This window comes from Lagopus muta, chromosome 1, assembly GCF_023343835.1.
Source record: "Lagopus muta isolate bLagMut1 chromosome 1, bLagMut1 primary, whole genome shotgun sequence".
Classification (NCBI taxonomy): Eukaryota; Metazoa; Chordata; class Aves; order Galliformes; family Phasianidae; genus Lagopus; species Lagopus muta.
This window is the reverse complement of record NC_064433.1, coordinates 90,832,828-90,852,509: the sequence shown is the minus strand read 5'-3', so window position 1 is coordinate 90,852,509 and position 19,682 is coordinate 90,832,828. Positions and strand designations below refer to the sequence as shown.

General features: G+C 36.1%; 1 protein-coding gene across 8 annotated transcripts in view; it reads right to left on the bottom strand.

Moving 5' to 3' along the window:
• EPHA6 (EPH receptor A6) overlaps positions 1-19,682 on the bottom strand; it is a 504,987-nt gene that overhangs the window by 137,151 nt on the left and 348,154 nt on the right. For 4 of the 8 annotated variants that reach the window (XM_048934201.1, XM_048934203.1, XM_048934204.1 and 1 more), the window contains 3 exons: positions 12,655-12,702; positions 12,067-12,229; positions 1,893-2,001 (listed from right to left, as the gene is read on the bottom strand). In XM_048934201.1, the coding sequence (XP_048790158.1) occupies positions 1,893-2,001; positions 12,067-12,229; positions 12,655-12,702 (320 nt within the window). Of the gene's footprint in view, positions 1-1,892; positions 2,002-6,519; positions 6,618-12,062; positions 12,230-12,654; positions 12,703-19,682 lie in introns of all 8 variants that reach the window. The other 4 variants (XM_048934202.1, XM_048934208.1, XM_048934207.1 and 1 more) reach the window with 3 other exon arrangements.

Genomic DNA, 19,682 nt, shown 5'->3' with positions numbered 1-19,682 from the left:
CTTGCTCTGTCTTCTATGCAGTACATTCTTATCATTTAATTAAGAAGTACTTCAAAATGAATTCACATCTTACATAATTGAAATGGTTCAATTGAGTGAAATATTAGAAAGCTAAGAGAATCTCTGATATCTTTAACATTAGCAAACAGGAAGAATAAACCTAGAAAGAAACTCATTTCCTTTTTTTTTTTTATTCCTGAGTTTACTGAGTGTTTTATCAGGGAAAAGTTTGGCTTGGGCTTTTAGGAATTGCACTCAAGGATTCCAGAGAATCATTTTCTCTGAAAGTCTGTTTTTGAATAACTCTTCTGTCTGAAAGAGACTAATGTTTGTCAATGTTTGTAGTAATTGTACGAATATTTTATAAGCTTCTAAGATTGAGATTACAGTGTGTTCCAGTTAGACTTAACCAGATTTATTATTATTCACATAATGCCTGCACTGGTACATCATTTTCTTTCCTAATCAGAGGTAATGGTATACAAACAACAGAAAAATATTTACAAATCTGAATGCACAGCACTGTCTGTTAATATCAACCCAATCTGTAACGACCATTAGCACCTTCATAGAAGTAACTTTAACATCTTTCCTCCAAAGGACAGACTCTAAACAGGCCCAAGAATTGTGCAAAACCCCTTCCAAACCCCAGATTTATCTGTCCCAAAGCTGAATAAGGGGGAAACTCCATGGAGAACCCTCCTCACATGGAGGCTCTTCCACCAGTTTTATGCATATGAAGAAAGGAGGGGCAAAAAGAGTACGAATGGCCCAAAGCCTACACAGTTCCTCCTATAGAACTTACTGCAAGAGATAAGAGCCCGACTCCCTCTGCTTAGCCCCATACCTCTACAGAATATTAGGAATTTTTAAGGCTTTTTTGACCCAAAGCAGAACTGCGGTGCCACTAATGTCTTACAGAGCAAGTGTGGACATACTGTCTCTATCCTTTTAAATTCTGCTTTATTTCCTGGTAGAAAGAAACAAAATCCTAAAGTCACACACACAAGAAAACAGATGCTCTGTGTCATGTGTGATCATGAGCTCCAGCGAGGTCTGCGATTCTGATCACTACCTGCATTTTTAGCAAGTCTGTTAAGAATTTGTGCATTCCCTTGAACTTTCAGTGTGCACTTGAGCACAGCATCAAGCCAGTCAAATCAAAATGGTTTCTAAACCATTAGCACAATGTCTTTATTTGATTCTGACCAACATACCAATTGAGGAAAGGTAGACAATTAGCACTGTGCTAAAAGGAATAAAATGGACTTGCAAGAATAAAAATCACCAACATTATAAAAAATAATCAGTGAATTCACTTGCTACAGCACTGTTGTAATGTAGATTTACAAGAGTATCTGCAATAAAATGTTAATCAACCAAACAGGAAGCTAAATCATCCCAATATTCTAGAGTAAGGTTTTCCTCCGTTTAATTTCATTTCATAATTCTTATGTTCTCTCTTAATAAATGCACAAGTGTACATATCATACACAGCTATGTAAGATATTTTTGCCTATAAACTTAATATAGCAAAAAAACCCAAAAATTGTCCACACAGTGTCTTTACCAAACTATACTGCCAGCCCCAAGACATCAGAAATCCTAAAGTTACATTCTCCAAAGCTTTGCAATTTATAGTTAAGGGATTTTATAATAAATATTGTGTTTTGTGTTCTTTTCTTTGTCTTCTAATGTCAGAGATCCGATGTTAGTTGCATTGTATTTTAAATTTTGTTCTCCTCCTGCCCATATCAGCAGGAAAGAAGGTCAGAAACTTATTTAAAAAAAAACTCTGAAAATGTGACTAAATTGCTTAGCCATTCTTTACAAATTCTTAGGCTTGGATAACACAGACCCTGAGCAAATGAGAACACTATAGATTTAATTACCTCCCAGTGATCAGGAAGAACAAAGTGAGGATGACCAGGAGAGTGAATCCACCAACAGCAGCAGTGGCAATCACGAGAATCTGTCCCTGCTCTGCAGCCATATCAGAAGCTGAAAGAGAGGCACAAAGAAAGAGGTTGAAGTTCCAGCACCTGGGATTCATGCAAAATGGGTGACAACATTTAACTAGCCACAAGTTGCAATTACTCTGTAGTAGTTCTCTTGGTGCTTAGACCAGACATGATGTGAGAATGTATCATCTGTGAAGTGAAAAACCTTCAGCTGTGTACCAGCTATGAAGAAGTGTGGAATACTTCTAAAGGTTTCTAAAATGAGGAGCCAGCACCATCAGACACTTGCAATTTACTAAGATCTGAGAATGACTGGATTTTGGACAAAAAACTAGAACAAATGTATTGTTGTTTTAGCTTAACCTTGCTTGTTATTAAAAAAATATCTGTGCATCTAACTATCCAAAATAAAGTCAGCAGCAGTATTACACATGTAGGAATTCAGTAGAATCCTAAGCAGAAAAAGCACATGCAACATGTAGCCTGACATACTCTTCTATGTTTCTAGTATTTAGATTTATTGTTACAGATTTATACTTCTATCTTTAATATGCTTTGAGGATTGGCATCACTGCAACAGAAAAAAATGATTCTTTTATGCTTCATGTTTTTCTCTGTTATTTTTTGTAGGTCATTTAGCAGGTAAAAAAGATCATTTGAAATCGTCTGTAGAGGCTTGAGCTATTATGTTTTCTTTATAATATTAAATATTTATTTTGATGAAGTACCTGCTCATAGTCAGGATGATCCTCATTGTGCAAGTACTACTCAATACGAGAACCATATCTCTTGCTTCGTGACTTTTTTATTCTTAAGTAAACACAGTTACACTTCCATTTTTTCATCATATGACATTCACCTAATTTTTACTTTTTTTTTTCTATAAGAAACACAATATTGTTCTAGAAAAAGAATACTCATTTCACAGGATCACAGAATCACAGTTACCTCTGAGAACAACAGTAAGTAAGTGTAGAAAAGAAAATAAATTTTAGATTTATTAAGAAAGCAACTTTGACTTTGTAAACTTCCCAACAAAATCTTCTTTCAGTTTTCTTTGGGCATCAGATGATTACAGCTTCTAGCTGCTGCAAAAAGAAAGCTCAGCAGGCTGTTTCGCACTTTCCAGTTGATGAAGCCCAATACAATGCACACATCACTGCCTAAAGCCTCATAAAAAGCTGTATTCAAGAAAAAACATTTGTCTTCTAAATATTTGTGAGAGGTTTAGAAGTTAGCAGTGTAAACTGGCTTTGTAATAAAAGTGAAACAAATAACGGTAGTAGTAACTTATGTCCAATTTTCAGCAAAACCAACTTGTTAAATTTCTGACATTAGATTTCTGCCCATATAATTTAATGGAGATATGCAGAGGCAGTAAACTATAAGGCATTCAGTATCTGTGGTCATAAACTCTCCTTAGACAAGTTAAATGCACGCATCTTCCAATAAATTATGTAACAAAAGCCTTTATCAAATACTCACTAAATAGCTAATCTCCAAAACAGAATCTAGTGGTACCACAGGAATGGCTCTGCATTATCTTATGCTCCACAGTGTCAGGTTCAGTTGAAAAAATTCAGCATATAGTACGGTGCCACAGAAATAAAAATGCAAATATAATAGGCTGTCAACTCAAACACTGAATATGATTTCAGACTAGCAAGGGTTATGCTAAATGTTGTAAAGATGGACAGGGTCAGTTTGAAGTTGTAACGGGTAAGGGAGGTTTTCAATGACTGTATCTTGCCCAGTTTCCATTTCTGTAATGGAAGTGAGAGAACAAACTACAAGCTATTTATTTATTTACTTATTTATTTATTTATAGGAAAAGGAGTGCAAAAATAGTGACTTTAGCAAGGGATGCTTTCAGATAAATTAGTTGAGATTTTCTTCAACAGCATTCCATTAAAATAAAAAAAAACAAAACACAGGGCCTTGCTTCAAGATAATTCAAGTTCTGTGTGGAAATGTAGGAACTGATCCTACTGTCTAAAAAGGCCCTGTGCTACATACTAAAATGAAAAATGCTGTTGTTCTGAATTGTTCCCGCTGGATGAAGCTGCTTGGAGTTTTACTTAAAGCTGACTACAAGCTATCAGTTTAATAATATACACATTTCCTATCAGGAACCACAGTCAAGTTCATGAATGGGGAGAAGTTCCCCACCAACTTAGTTCTTTTTGTTTCTAACTGATATACCTTTAAGTTGAGACTGTATACTCTTAAAAATGTTTGTTCTGTTTCTAGCATATGTATTTCACTGTATTGGTAGAGATGCCACAGTCCACTTGATTATAGAGGGCCTTTCAAGCCTGAAACTTCTTGATGACCTTAATTTACTTGTCAGATAAAAATGTGAAATGACAGACAAATATAATTGGAAAATGTGGATTTGTTAAAAACTGTCAGAGAAACAGGTAGAGCAAAATGATAGTAATACTTATTTTTGCTTGAAGTGATCCTTCCAGAAATCAATGAAGGCGCAGTGCAGTGAACAACACATAGATAACTACAAAGGCCATGTGTGTGCATACAGCATCCTTGCACACAGGTTCCACAAAACGCTCTCCAGGCAAGGAGAATGTCTTAATATTGGAAACTCAATAATGACAATTTTTGAACAATTTTTGCCGTCCAAAATGAAATTCTGCATGTCCCTTGATCTTTCTGTTCTTTCTCATTTTTCAGTGTCTTTCCTAATTAAGGAAATGTTCAAGTTGTAAATAATAAAAGCTTCAGCAGGTATTGTTCTTGCTGTGTCTATTCTTTACTCATTTTTTGTCATTTCCTGCTTTTTTATGTCATTTTTCCTCTCCATCATCTGTGCATATTTATATATGTCCCCATATTTCTCCTCAAGAGTATTCTTGTTTATGTAAGACAGAAAAACTAAGTTAAAAAAACAACGATGAATGCAAATTGAAGCAAGTTTCTGCAACTTATTTTATCTTTTGGTGTGTACATGTTATAGTGCTGCATTTAATCATGGGATCACACAGTCATTTTCCCAGATTATTACTCATTAGATATCAGGGCCAAAGTTTGTGTAACAAAAATCAGTTTTCTGTTTTCTTTACACTTTGTAGTGCATTATCTTAATCAGCACCCGCTGACTGTGCACAGGGATTGATAGTTCCGTGATCACACGGATGAACATGGCTGTATGGTCTGTGGGGACACACTCCACTTGAGAGTTGTCATGAACAGGCAAGGAGTTGAGAAAGCTCTCAAGGAACAGGAATGTGTAAACCACCAGCAGATCCAATAGGAAAATGACTGCCAACTGACTGCCTCTTTCCTTATTCTCCTGTTCCTGTTCACACTTACGACATTACACCTGTCTGCAGTGACATTCCCGTGGCAGTGTAAATTGGAAGGTTGGTTCTGTACACCTTCAGCTGTTCGCAGCAGCACTGGAAAGAAAAAGGTTAGTGTTTGCTATGGTTCCCTTGCTGGTGTTCCAAGATGCAAAAGGATTTGTTTCCCAGGCTTCTGCTCCAGAGATGTCTCATGAGGGAGCTTAGAACCTGTCTGAGTAGCTGTTATGTATGGCATTTTGTTTCATTCCTTCTGCCCATCTGCTCAACACGTTCATTTTGACAAAAGCATATTTTAAAAAATGAGTGGCATGAGGCAAAGATAAGGATGGATTTATGAGTTACCCAGCAGATGACTAGATAGTACAGTGTAAGGTTTGAGTGTCAGAACTTTTCAGCATAGCGTAGGTACCACTGACACAAAGTGGTGCACTGATTGTAAAACTACCATACATGTCATACATAATTCTATCCCAAATTATATTATCTATGCAAACTGTTTACTCACATTACTCTTCATGATTTACTCAGAAGTACGTTATTTGCTTAAAATGACACTTAAGAGTTCCTAATTGCATTATTCCAGATTCCTTGCTCAATAATGTGTACAGTTTCCTTGCTAAATAAGAAAATTCATTTTGAGATCAGTTCTGATCCTGCCAGTTATTCTTTATATTCAAGCTCTGCCTCAGTTACAACTTCTCACTGGGTTCTTCACCCAAATGCGTAGAGGAGGACCTGCACTTCCCCTTCTCTCTGGAATGAAGAGAAATATCTGATGCCTCTTCCCTTCCTCACTTGGAAGACTGTGAGAAATGGCGCATAAATTTTATTCACAGCACAAGACAATAAAAGAAAAAGAGAATCTTCCAGTTCTATTTTCCACTTTTCTTTGAGCAAATGTCTCCAAAATCTTTTAGAAGGTTGTGTATTTGGTATAAAAGGTCTGGAAGCCTTAATGATAGCTCTCCTCTGTCTCTCAGCTACATGCTTTAGTTATTTCAGTTTGACATCTATCAGGCAGCAGACCTTCCAGCAGTGTGAAAGATAAAGTAGTGACAGAAAGACAGCTAGACAGATAATAGTGAGTAGCTGTGAGATAGATAAGTATGGATGGTGAGAACTGGAGCTCTAACAGACAGTACGGACTGTCAGATGGATTTACAAGGCACTGTAAGCAACAGAGCTAAAGAACAATAGGAAAGAAAAATAAAGGGTCTAATAAGGGTTACCTTCACCTTTCCAGAAGCGCTGCAGTTCCTGTGAGCTGATGGTCTCCAGTCTCAGAGGGTATGTGGGAAAAGGAGCAGGCAATGGAACAGCAAGCTTAAAAGGGCTTTTAAAAGTGAAATGAAATACTATTACTAGTATAAGTTTGCATTAATTCTTTGCATAAATTGACTTGAAAAGCTTCTTTTCAAAGTGTTGCCAGTAACATTAACTTCCTGACCAGTAGGTGAATGGAAAGCCTGTGATAAAAAATTAAGATCTGAGCAAGGAATTGCTCTTGTTTAGGAAATTAAGACAAAAAGTAAAGACTCTGGAACTTCTGGGAACCAGACAGGGTAAGCTCATATTAGAAGACCAAATGGCTGAAAATATGAAACACAGTAAGGAAACATTTTGAGATTAAAATGAGACACCCTGAGGTATCCAGTACTGACTACTAGTGAATGAAGAGCAGGACTAAGCAGACATGGGGATGGATACAGCAAGGCAGTTTTTAAATAGGAGGTAAGTGCAGTCTATTTGTTTGTTGGTTTCATTCAGGAATTGGAATTACTACTGTGAAAACAGTGTTCTGACAAAAAAAAAAACAAAACAAAACAAAAAACAAAGAAACAAAAAACCCTCAGCTTTGCACTGGCAACTTAATGTGTTTCTAAAAATCCTAGAGACAGATTCTCTAACATGGCATGAATCAAGGCAAGCGCTTGAAACAATACTGGAGAGACTCCTGTCAGAATCAATGATTCAAGACTCTCCTCTGGAGTTCTGGAAAAATTGATCTCAAAGTCTCACTCACATCTGACTACAAATCCAAAATAGCCTGATTTGAGGCTGAAAAATTACAGATGAATGTTGTGGATGTGGGAATAGAAGGAAGAACATGAGGAGTAACAGATCTGGTAGTACAAGAAAATCACCATCTGCGCCTATATTAAAGAAATTAAAGTTACTTTTTCCACAAGAACAGAATTTTTCAGACCAATTAATGTCTTACAGTCCTCATATCGAGTTACTCTATTATAATTTCTGTTTCTTGTTTTGTTTTTAAAATTATTAATCTGATGTAGTTGAGCCATCTAGGAGTCTACATTGATTTTTTAAAAATCACAACGTGGTTACTTTTGCCACACTCTATTCAGTTGAAGCAGTAGCCTGCACTGCACCTATGAAGTCTGCCCCTTAAGCCCCTTCTACGATGAACAAAGTTTTCTGTCAGATACAAATTTCTTTCCTGATGATGAGAAGTCTGGTATGGAAACCACCCTTGGATTCAGAACAAACCCTGCAAAAGACAGTCACAGCATGGAAACACTGCACTGCCTACCAGCAGAAAATTGTTCAATCTTTTACAGATTCCTGTAGGCACTAGGGCCTCTGAGTTGATACTATAAGAAACATTCCTTCAGAAAAAGAAGAAAAAAAGGAAAGCTTTGAACTGTTGCATCTATAAACCAATCAACCAAACAAGAAAAATCCACCCCGCTGAAACAAGGTGACTGCTAAAAATGGCAATGAGGAACATGGTCAAAAGGTGTAGTTAATATGCTTTGCAAAGGTGTTACATGGAAATTTCCCAGCAGCAGCCTCTTAGTTATAACAGCGGAAGAAATCTCTCACAGTGTCCATCCCTACTTCCTTGAAAAGACAATTTTTCTGACTTTTCTAGATAATTACATTTCCCTTCAGGAAGTACAAATGTTACTCTTTTAGCTGTCTCTGCATCAGGGAGAGTTCTTTCTCCATTATCATGCTCTCCAAGTAACGATTGCCGCAGTTTGTTAGTCAAGAGGTTGGAGGGCTTCCTAAAAAACTGACCACCACTGTATGACTGCTTTTTCATGGCTCCTATGCAGCTGATCTTTCTGTTTCATGCACCACATTTAATAATTTTACCAAAACTCCTTGGTGTTCCTAGTAATGAAGTATCTTATTTTATCCTACAGAATTGAAGCAGCATAGACAGTGTTTCAACCAATAAACTGGAGGAGGCATGATGGCACCGTTCTGCCCAAGGCGTTGACAGACAAATGTCACAATTGAATACTCAACATTTGTTGCATTACTTTAAAGAAAAATCTGCATTATGGATTGCTCGCTGTACTACTATTTATTAACAAGATATGTCAATTTTCAAACAAGATAAATGGAATACCTTTGGTTGTTCTGGAATTGGTCCCTAAATTCTTCTAGATGCTAACATTCAACATGTAAAACCTCAAAACCTGAAGTATTTATTGTAATTTTTATGAGATTGTTGGTGCATAAAATTCATTTTGAAAACAAATACTTTTTAAAGACTCTATTCTTCCCAGTCTTTTAATGAAAATGTTAACTTCCTATGAAATCAGTATAGCTCACATTAACTTAAAATCTGGCTAATTGAAAACCCACAAAAAGTAATTGTAAGTGTGGAATTTTCACAAAGTAGCTTGTTTCCAATAGGTATGGTTTGAGGGAGCTGTAACAGTCTGTCCTGGTCTAATATTATTTAGAGTTTTTCAGAATAATAAAGAACAATATATATTAAAAAGCTAGAAAAACTTCAGCTGAAATGCACATTCTCAGAGAAGTAAATGATAAGAGATTATTACATAGCTTGATTTGGATTGCTTTGTAAGATTGGTGCATGCCAGCAAATTTGACTTATCATTTATTTGCACTCAACTGACCATTCAAAATAAGTCTAAGCACAAACCTTCTCAATCACTACATCTAGAAGTAGGTCAGTATCTTGGAATACAAGAGTATCCACAGAATTGTTGTTTTGTCAATCAGTTGAGTAATGCAATCCTCTATTTGAACAGCAAGTGCTTGGATCTATAAATAAAACTGAATTAATAGGAGGTAAGTAGTGTTATGATTGCTTACTGTATCATAAACAGGTTTCCTTCTCCCTCTCAGTTCAATATCAGGTTCAATTCTGATGCTATAGCTCAGAAAAGATGGTAAAATTCTACAATGATTCTGTGTTTGGATAAAATGACTTTTAAAGTCAGAAGAGGATTATGAAATCCAAGTTAAAAAAACAAAATCAGGTCATAAGCACACGACAAATTTTTAAGTATAAAGACTAAATGATAGAACTATCTGTCTCTAAATATTCTGAGCTGCCCATTGCTGAAAGACTGTAAGTCCAGACTGTTTATGGGAGATGTTACATTTCAATCTGCTTTCATTAGCTGACTGGAAAAGCTTCAGTTACAGAGGTTCTGTTAATGTTACAAAAGGAGTTCAAACGAATATCCATAATAATCTGATAGTGCGTTAAAGCTTAGAATAGGCCTACTTCCAAAACACTGCTTTGAGGAAGCAAGATATTCGGAAAGTATAAAGGTACAATTTGACTGGTCATTGAGAACTGCTTCCATTTGAAATAAGTAAAATTTACCAGCATGTACACTTCCCATTTTTTTCCTTTTAAATTTGAAGTAATACTTACAGTTCTAACAGGCCTTTGAACAACCCTTTCAATTAAACAGAGGTATTCATCTAGCACCATTTCAAACAGCTACAAAATTTCCCTCTACCCCCATCTCCGTTGATTATAAGCAAAGCCTACATTTCCTCTGTTCATATTTCCTTTCAATCACTCAACGATATCATTTTGTAACAAATTAAATACTTTTAGTTAGGAATAAGCCTAAGCAATAAATGTTTGGTAAACAGTAAATATATAATGTACATGTTTTACTATTAAGATTCACAGTGAATACTTAGAAGTCATGAAGGCACTTAACGTTTAAGTGTTGAAATCTGAAATATATTTTTTACAATACAGACCTTTTTCTATAGAAAACTTGTGCTCCCACACAATAGGAAGACAGACATCTAAAATCAGTGCATCATTTACTATATCATCTTATATTGCAAAAATTCAATGTTTCTTCAAAATGAGATCAAAATTTGAAAAAAAACATGACGTGTGAAGTATTAACCATTTCTTTTTTTTACACAATAGCTCATATTAATATTGGTGTGGCAACAGTATTTCCCAGAGAGAGAAAATGATACTTTTTCTGAGAGAAACTCATAATAGCATTGTGTAAACTACTTTAATCTATGACCCATTCTTCTGTCTCAAAATGGAGGACTGAACCATGTGGCCCAATCAGTCCTTCTCTGCATCCAGTAAACTTGGGAGAAAAACTCAAGCTTCTAAGTTATCTTTTAGGCTTTTCAGAGCATCATCTTTAGTCCTTTTTATCTTTCTCTCATGATTTTAGAGCTAAAGGTGCTCCAATACATGCAGTCCCTTGACTTTTGGCATTATGGAAAGTCTATAGGGATTTGAACTTCTTCAGACATTTGATACTTGGAAGGGTGAATAAGGAATACAGTAACATCTACAATGATAACACTGGCTTACCTGGATCCAAGTTTATAGTACTTTATCAACTCAACTAACTCAACTTTTAGTTACTTGTTCTTATTAAAAATAAATAAATAAATAATTAGGATTAGCACACTACTCTAGCTCACATTGCAGCCTGACAAGGCAGTTGCATTAAGGAAAATGGTAAGAAGATGAGGAGTTTGGTAAGCATGCACGGACTTTCATAACCTTGAGACATTTTTATTAATAGTGCTTATGACAGAAATCAGGCAATAGTCTTCCTAATTTAGATTAGGACTTCAGAGAATTTAGATTTAGACTTTAGAGTAAGTCCCTTTTGTCCATATATAACATAGGCTCATGGAAGTTTAAATAGCATTTACTTCTCATAACAGTTATAACTCATTGTGCCCTAAAACATTTTTGAAATAGAAGTTAAAAAGCAATAAAAATGAAACACAAACTCATGGGTGCTCTTGAAAATACATGTACTAGTACTGAGTCTGTACTTTAGCCTAAGTAACTTGAATTCCAAAACTATAATGAAAAACACAGCGTACATCATTGGTTAATTAAAGCAAATTCATTAATGAGTGTTTTAGAGCTGCATCTACTACACTCATTTTATCTCAAATGCTTGTAAATATCTTGTTCATGGTTCCTTTGAAGGTGCAAGCAATATGTAACATACAAAATTGTTCAAAGTAAGAGCCTTTTTTCATATTCTTCAAGAACGTAGGATTTTCGCTTCTCACCGGCAAATTTAGTGAAGTTATAAGTTGAAATACATATTAAAAATGTCTTCTTTATTATATTCTAAGAGCATTAAAAACTATAGAGAAACGAGTCCATCAGTGTGTTCTAAGAACCTGCATGAAGCTGCTGGACTTAGGTAAAATGGAAACCTCACACATGATAATTGCAGAGGTTAAAGGGAAGGCATTCTTTAAACGAAGAATGGATCTATGGCAAACCAGGGGATCTTGCAGAAATAAACATTCCTTCAGCTGCAGTAGTGGACTGAAATTTCTATTTGCTACTCGAGAAAAATAAATAAATCTAGAAGTGTGAGGCTAAGGCTTACTTCTTGTAATACAGCAGTGGTCACTCTGCGATAAATATATGGAACGGATTCAGCTATTTAAACTCTCAGTGTCTGACTGTTCTAGAATTAAATGCTACTTCTATTGTATTTGATTTTTTTCCTTTCAGTAAAACTTACTTTCATCTCCAGTTTCAAATTCAAACTTCTGGCTATAGCCGCTGTATCCTGCTGCCGTCCTGACTCTGATATGAAATATATACTTGGTGGCTGGCTTGAGACCTGTGATGATAACACTTGGAGCCTTGGACCTTGTGGAGGAATAGCTGAGCTGCTCATGCTCCTGAGGGACAAAAGAGGGGAGAAATGATATCAAGTTGAGTTGTACAAACTTAACAAAAATGATACAGCAAAACTGAAGCTCCAAATTCTTCTCATGAATGTAAAATGTGTTTATAAAAGAAGGTGCAGGTATGGATTTCAGTACTTTGATTTTGTGCTATAGTCACAATGTATGATATGGCCTTGACTTAGATATCATTTTTTCTGCCCTTAGTCTTGCATATAGACACATCACATCTCTGTGACTTAGGTTAGTAATTACACTGTAGTCAAAATAATATGGAATTAGTACAAGACTATATTCACAGAAAATGACAGCTAGAATGGCAGCTAACTATTTTTGCACAATAGACAAGCTAGGAGGTCAGTAAGCACTAGTAAGCTATAAAGTAAAGATGTGGGAGTATTCAAATACCCGCTACTCACTTCTACCCGCAGGTAGTGCCAAAATGCCGGCGCTATCCGTGGGTAGACCTGTGGGTAAAAGAAAATAAAAATTAACCTTTTCTTTAAAGTCTGTAAACTTTTAGCATGGCTCAGCTGAATCACTGATGTTGACCTTTATTTCTCTTTCCAGGTAGCAGTAATGTAGCTGTACATGAAATTCGCTTTTACATTCCGTTAGGAGAGACACTTTGAAATTCTCCAGCTAATTTCCTACTAGTTGATTTTGGGTATCTGCTGAGAATTCCTGAATCTCACAGGGTCAGGGAATTGCCACTGCAGACAAGCTGCTGTAATGCGGAGATCAACCACACCGATTGCTGCACAAAAAGGAAGTGCTAGACACATTTTTGGTGACTCATTTAAATGAGGAAACGTCTTAAAAGACAGTGTATTGCCTGTCATTAGTTACAGTCACTCGATAAATCTGTAAGCTGTAATATTTTCTATGGTGCCTTAAGGCTAGCTTTACTGTATTACAGTAGGAGTCATCCACAAACTGATAACATGAACAGAACTGTCCTTGGCACATGCTCAATAATCCAACTGTAGTACCCATAGGGCACCATATAAATTTATTATAACATGCAGTATTATTAGAGTATGCATGTATTATTCAAAGGATGCTTCCAGCCTATTCAGAAGGAAACAACCTTGTTCACAGAAGAGATATAGCAAGGAAAACATAGTTTTCAATTAGATTGTTGAACTTCTAACCTGTTCTAAACATATGTGTATTTTTTGTATAAAACAAACAGTAATCACAATGAGTCAACTGGAGTCACAGCATAACAAAGCCACATCAGCATAGGGCAAGAAGTACATCAGTATTCCTCTAGTACACATACAAGGAGATGGATAAGGAGATCAAATTAAAAATCAATCAAACACACAAAAACGACTTAGTGATTCTGTTAAAGAGAAGGAAGGTATGCAATAAGGACTGATATTTAAAATAATTGTATTTAATGCTCAATAAAAACAGTGGAAATAATTTGAGAAACGAGACTAAAAGGAAGAGTTGATTTGTTCCACAGTCTATTAACAAAATTTAAAATCTCAAAAAATGTGTATTTAAATTGAAACATTAGGGCACTGTGTAAGCAATCTTATGAATGGCAATTACAATTAATATAAAAAGAAATTTAACAACTGGTTTCAGCATCAGACTTCTCCAATTAATTGAAATGCTATAAATTCAATTTGAGTGAGTTAGTGGATTTTATGCTTTCATTTTCTGAGAAATTTCAGAAAAAAACTATTTTATTCTGACAGAAAATCTGCTAATATAAGGGATTTCCATTCCACTATCTTGTTATATGTGCAATTTCCAGCAACTTTCAAGTGTAGAACTGTAATATATCTCAAAACGTAACTTGGCCAAGGTTATGCAATCTTGGAGAACACAAGTTCTCCACTTAGTGCATTCACTTAGTAATGAGGCAACTGAGTAAAGTGGGTAAATTTCTACCTCAAGAGATCAAGTTGTTTAAAAAAAGATAGTAACCAGCTCAAAATCAATGCAAGACAGAAGATTTTTGCACAGGTTTCAGGAAAACCACACTTAGAAGTGTTCAAATACCCTATCACCACATCTGAGTTCTTTTTTTTCCTACTTTTTTTTTTTTTTTTTTTTTTAATATTTGGTAAATTTATTGCATCTTTCACTTCTAAATTGCAGTAGTAGAACGAACATTTTCTCTTAAGAAGGGTAGATGTTAAGTCTCAAAATAAACTTAGGTTTAAATTTGAAAGGATTTAGAATTGATTTTAAGAGACTCCAAAATGCATTCAATACCAAACAATGTTTTAAAGAGCACGATATTTGTTACAATGGATTTATCATAAAGCGTGATCGTTAAAAAGATGTATGCGAAAGAAAAAACCATGATGTGTTAAGTGGTTCTTAGTACCCCTGATTCCATGATTCCACATTACTCGGTGCCAGGAATACCCTGTGTGTGGCTGGACCAAGGTGGAGAGAGCCCTGCAGTACCCCTTACTGCCGTGAACTTCCCAATGAGAAACCTTCCAGTTCAAGCCATGTAAATTTTACACAGGGTAAGAATAAAATTACTAGATGAGACCAAAGAGGAATACATGGAGCCCAACTGCACAGTTCTGCCCTACTCTGTCTCTGTGAGCAGGCTGTGCCTAACAGCAACCTTCTTGAGGGGCAAATGCCTCTGACCATCCGTTTGGGGTGGTGAATGGTATTTTGTCACCTCCAAGAGCTGTTAGGCTTGCTGCTCTCTCACCACCAGACAGGGACATCTGCAGTATACTCTGGGAGCTTCCATCTCCAAGCCCTTCAATTTCCCTTCCTTTCCATAGCCTCTTATGCCATTCATCATATAGCCCAAAAAACAATGTATAGAGGCACGCTATCATATAAATATTACTGCCACATGGGAAAGGGTAAATGATTTGTTACAGCAAGTGAAATACGAGAGCAAACCTTGTCACCTTGGTGTATGTGAGAAAAAAAAGTTTCAGAAACACGTACTCGAAGAGGAAGTTACTCAAACTAGAGACAAAAAGATTAATAGTTGGAAACTTCACATCATTTTACACAAAGAAATCAACCATTTTGGCCTAGATTCGTATGTAAGATGATTCTCCAAAGAGTGGATGCTTGAACTCTCCAAAGAAAGGACACTGTACTTTCAAACTCTGATGTTTTTATCTCTCAAAGAAATTACTCTGAAATACCATCTAATAACACAATGTTGGCAAAGACAGTTTGTTCCTACTTCGTAACAAAATTTAGTGCCAGACAAAAAACACATTCCATGCTATTTGTCTAGATAATATTATTTCTGTCTATCTTAGGTTTATTTTAAAGTTTTTCATTTTTGTGCGAGGTTATTTCAGTGGGACAAGCTGGAATAGAAAAAAATAATGCTATGAATGCAACATAAAATAACAGCAACAATACTGTTCATGAAAAACTACTCAGTTTAGATGTTGTAAGTACTAAATCACACTTCATAATGAGGTGTGGAAAATGGAGTACTGAGAACAAAGTTCACTACTGAGAGGAGTGTATAGAGATTCATTGTACTCTGTTGACTAGCAGTCATTTATGCCAATGACTGATTTGTCTGTTTTCAACTGAAAGGAAGCTGTGGCTTTCTTCTAAAATGAGATTTACAGAATGAAATACACAAGAACCCCCTATGTATTTGGTACTAGCCAAATGACCGTAAGACACTGCTGATAGTAAACTGGGTATTATCCAATTTTCAAAAAAGGTGGATGAATTTATTAACCACTAGATGTTTTGGTCAAGACAACATAGATTATTATATTGCATCAGACACATACAGATGAATCAAAGTAATATCAGTACTTATTTTGAAAAGATCATCAAATATAATTTTCTATCCTTCAATATATATAATCAGATCTCCAGGAATTATGAATCTCTTGCAGTTTACTTTGTGCCTGACTAATTTAATGAACGACAATCGAGGTATTCAGTTTATGAAATCCAGTGAGTAACTGAGAAGTCTCTTAAACAGACACTGGGGAAAGTGTTTTTAAAGGCTTCTGCTAGCTGAGAACGTATTTTTCATGTATCTACAACTTCCAAATCCATGTGTGCTGAAAACACCCAAGGAGACAGCAACAAGTTTTTCTATCAAACGCTTACAAGTAGAGAAAACTGATTTGGCTTACATACATTGTCCTTCAACATGAAAATTCCCTACTTACATCATAGAATCCTGCTTAGCCTTTTTTCAGAACTATTATCTAACAAGAGCAAATACTAATAGAGATGCAATCTTTATGCCACAGAGAACGGGTCTTTCTCCTGTGCACTAAAGCACAATGTCAAAGCTGAGTAAGTACCACATTAAAGAAAGGAAGACTCGGAGTTCTGTGATCCAGACATTATCAATGTTGAAATAAAAGCTCGAATAATAAAAAAGAATCTTTTATGAGAACATTTGTTCACATTTTTCCACTTTCCTTGATACATCAGTTTGAAGGATATACACAATGTGACCTACAGAGGAAGCATCATTATTTTAAGGGAATGGCCATAATTCAGGAAGCCAGGAACTTTTATTAATTGTAGCTCTGGGCCATCATGAAAGGAAATGTCAAAATGTCCTACCCCATCTTTAGTTTTCCCTTGGAAAAGCCACGATAGCACTTAATTTCCTCCAGGGTCAACTGAACTTTAAAGTTGCAATATACATTAGAATGAAACAGTAGGTAATTACTAGGTATAGTCAATATGTGATTAATCAGTTCAAAGAGAATTTGTTACAGTCAAGTAACAGTGAACTATGGAATTGGTTACTACTCCTTGTGTTTTCTCAGAAAAATACAGACCTAGTGATTTTAACATATGAAAATCACCTCTGATTTATGCTGCCCACATTTGTCTCACAATGAGCTCATCCCAACAATGTCAGAAAAACACGTTTCTTCTTTGCAATTATTTCTATAACATGATTTCAAAATTCTTAATGCCCTTAATCATAACTCGAGTCTCATCTCTCTTAGATCGCTGTAGGTAAGGAGCAATCACACTGAAATCAGGAAAATTAACTATGCCTTAGAAACTCAGAATCTACCTTGGAAAGTTTATCTTTACAACATTGCGCATGGTTTTCAGTTAGAGGATTATTTTGACCCATAGCGTACCCATCGAGACGACTGTCAACAGCAACATTTGAAAGTTATTAGAGAAGAGACTCAAAGATTTAAGAATGTGCTCTTAACATTAATTACTGTCTGATGACAATATGATCAGCAGGATTAGGTCAAGCCTCACAGAACCATAGAATCACAGAATCACAGAATGGTTTGGGTTGGAAGGGACTTTTAAGATCACCTAGTGCCAACACTCCTACTATAGGTACGGATACCTCCCTCCAGACCAGGCTGCTCAAAGCCTCATCCAGCCTGGCCTTGAATGTCTCCAGGAAAGGGGCATTCATAGCCTCATTAGGCAACCTGTTCCCATGTATCACCACCCTCAGTCATGAAATACAGTGATAAGAAAAATTACAATAGCAGGAATAAGAATAAAATTAAAATAATAGAAATATGAAAAGTAACAATAATAGGAGTAACAGTCAAATATACCATCAATCTTCTTAACAAAATCCTTGCTGGAAATGTTGTACCTTATGGTTCCAGATGCCTAGAAAACTTAAGGTAAATTTTATAAAGTGATTATAAGGTTCTGAGTATCAATCTGAATTCAGAAGGTGAAGAATAAGAAAAGGAGAATTATAAAGAAGGGTAAAAGGATGATCCTGGGAACTACTGTCTTATCAGTCTCCCCTCTGTGCTGGGAGAGATCATGGAGCAGATCCTCCTGGAAGCTATGCTAAGGCACATGGAGGAGACAGAGATAATACAGGGGAATAAGCATGGCTTCATCAAGGGCAAATCCCGCTTGACCAACCTAGTGGACTTTTGTGATGGCATCACTGTATCAATGGACAAGGGAAGAACCACTGATGTCAGCTATGTGGACTTCAGTAAGGCCTCCGATATGGTACCTCACAACAATCTTATTTCCAAATTGGAAAGATATATATTTGATGGGTGAAGGTAGACTATCCAATGGATGAAGAAAAAGCTGCAGGATCAAGTCCTGATAGTGGCCTCTGAATATCCAAAAGGGAGTTACAGGAAAGAAGGGGACAGACTCTTTAGTAAGGTCGGTGGTGACAGAACAGGGGAAATGGCTTCAAGCTTAAAGAGGGTAGATTTAGTTTGGACATCAGGAAAAAGTCTTTTATAGTGAAGGTGGTGAGGCATTGGAACAGGTTGCCTAGAGATGTGGCTAATGCCCCTGGAAACTTCTAAGGTGAGGCTGAGTTAAGCCTTGAACAACCTGATCTAGCTATGCATGTTCCTGTTCATTGCAGGCGAGTTGGACTAGATGACTTTAAAGGTTCATTTCAACTCTAAGAGTGCTACAATTATATGATTCTATGATTCTAAGAATAAAACTAACAGGAAAAGGTGGGGCCACTGAGAAAATTGCAGATGACTGCAGTATTTGTTTCAGAGATGGAACCTGCAGAACCTCCCTTATCACTAATCTGAGATGTAGCAGTCCAGAGAGCTGAAATACTAAAGAGTGTTTTACCTGTTTGGCCTTTCAATATTTTATATTCTGATTGCCTGCCAGTTAGCTCATCGCTTTCTCTGTACATATAGTGAAGCTGTTAACAAGAAAAGGAGAAGAATAGATAAACCAATCATAAAGAAAATGTACAACAGTTAGAACACAACCAATCCTCATTTTAATGGCATATATACCTGGAAAGGTAGGAATGAGTTAACATGAAGTGGACCATGAAAAAGAGCAAATTAAATCAGGAGAGATGAGGAAAGTGAGTCTGCAACAGTGTTTACCTTCCCACCAGCACAATAAGGTGAGAGGTGGGGAGAGCAAAGCTGTGTGGTTGACATGGAGGTGCATGCAGGAAAAGCAGATGGGAAGGCAGCAGATAGGACACTGCTGATCATACTGACACAGAGATTAAATTGAGAGGAATAAAAACAGGTCTATGCCTTAAGATGATAGCTGAACAGGGTACAATCAGAATATAATACAGGCAGCTGCAGTAGATAACTTGAATTGTCAGACAAGCTCAGATATTAAATTCCATCTTTCCATCACTTACAAGCTACTCTGACAACATTTATTTTCTAATAAAAAATATTTACCAGTGAAAACCTCTACACCAATGTCTCCAGGAGTCATTCTAACTTAAGAATATAAAAAAATTTAGCCTCTCTAGCTCTTCCTGAAGACTTTTTCTTTTGCCACTCATTCAAATTTTCTTACTACTTCAGTGCCCAAAGATAGCAGTTAGATACAGATTTGGATCGTTCTGTACATTTTTCAGGTTTGCAAGACTTCACATGAAAATTTTAACTACTTTGTGTAGCATGTACATTTATGTATGGTGGTGCCCATAGGAAAAAAAAAACAACCATGCAGTCTTAAAAACCTCTTGAAGCAACAAGCC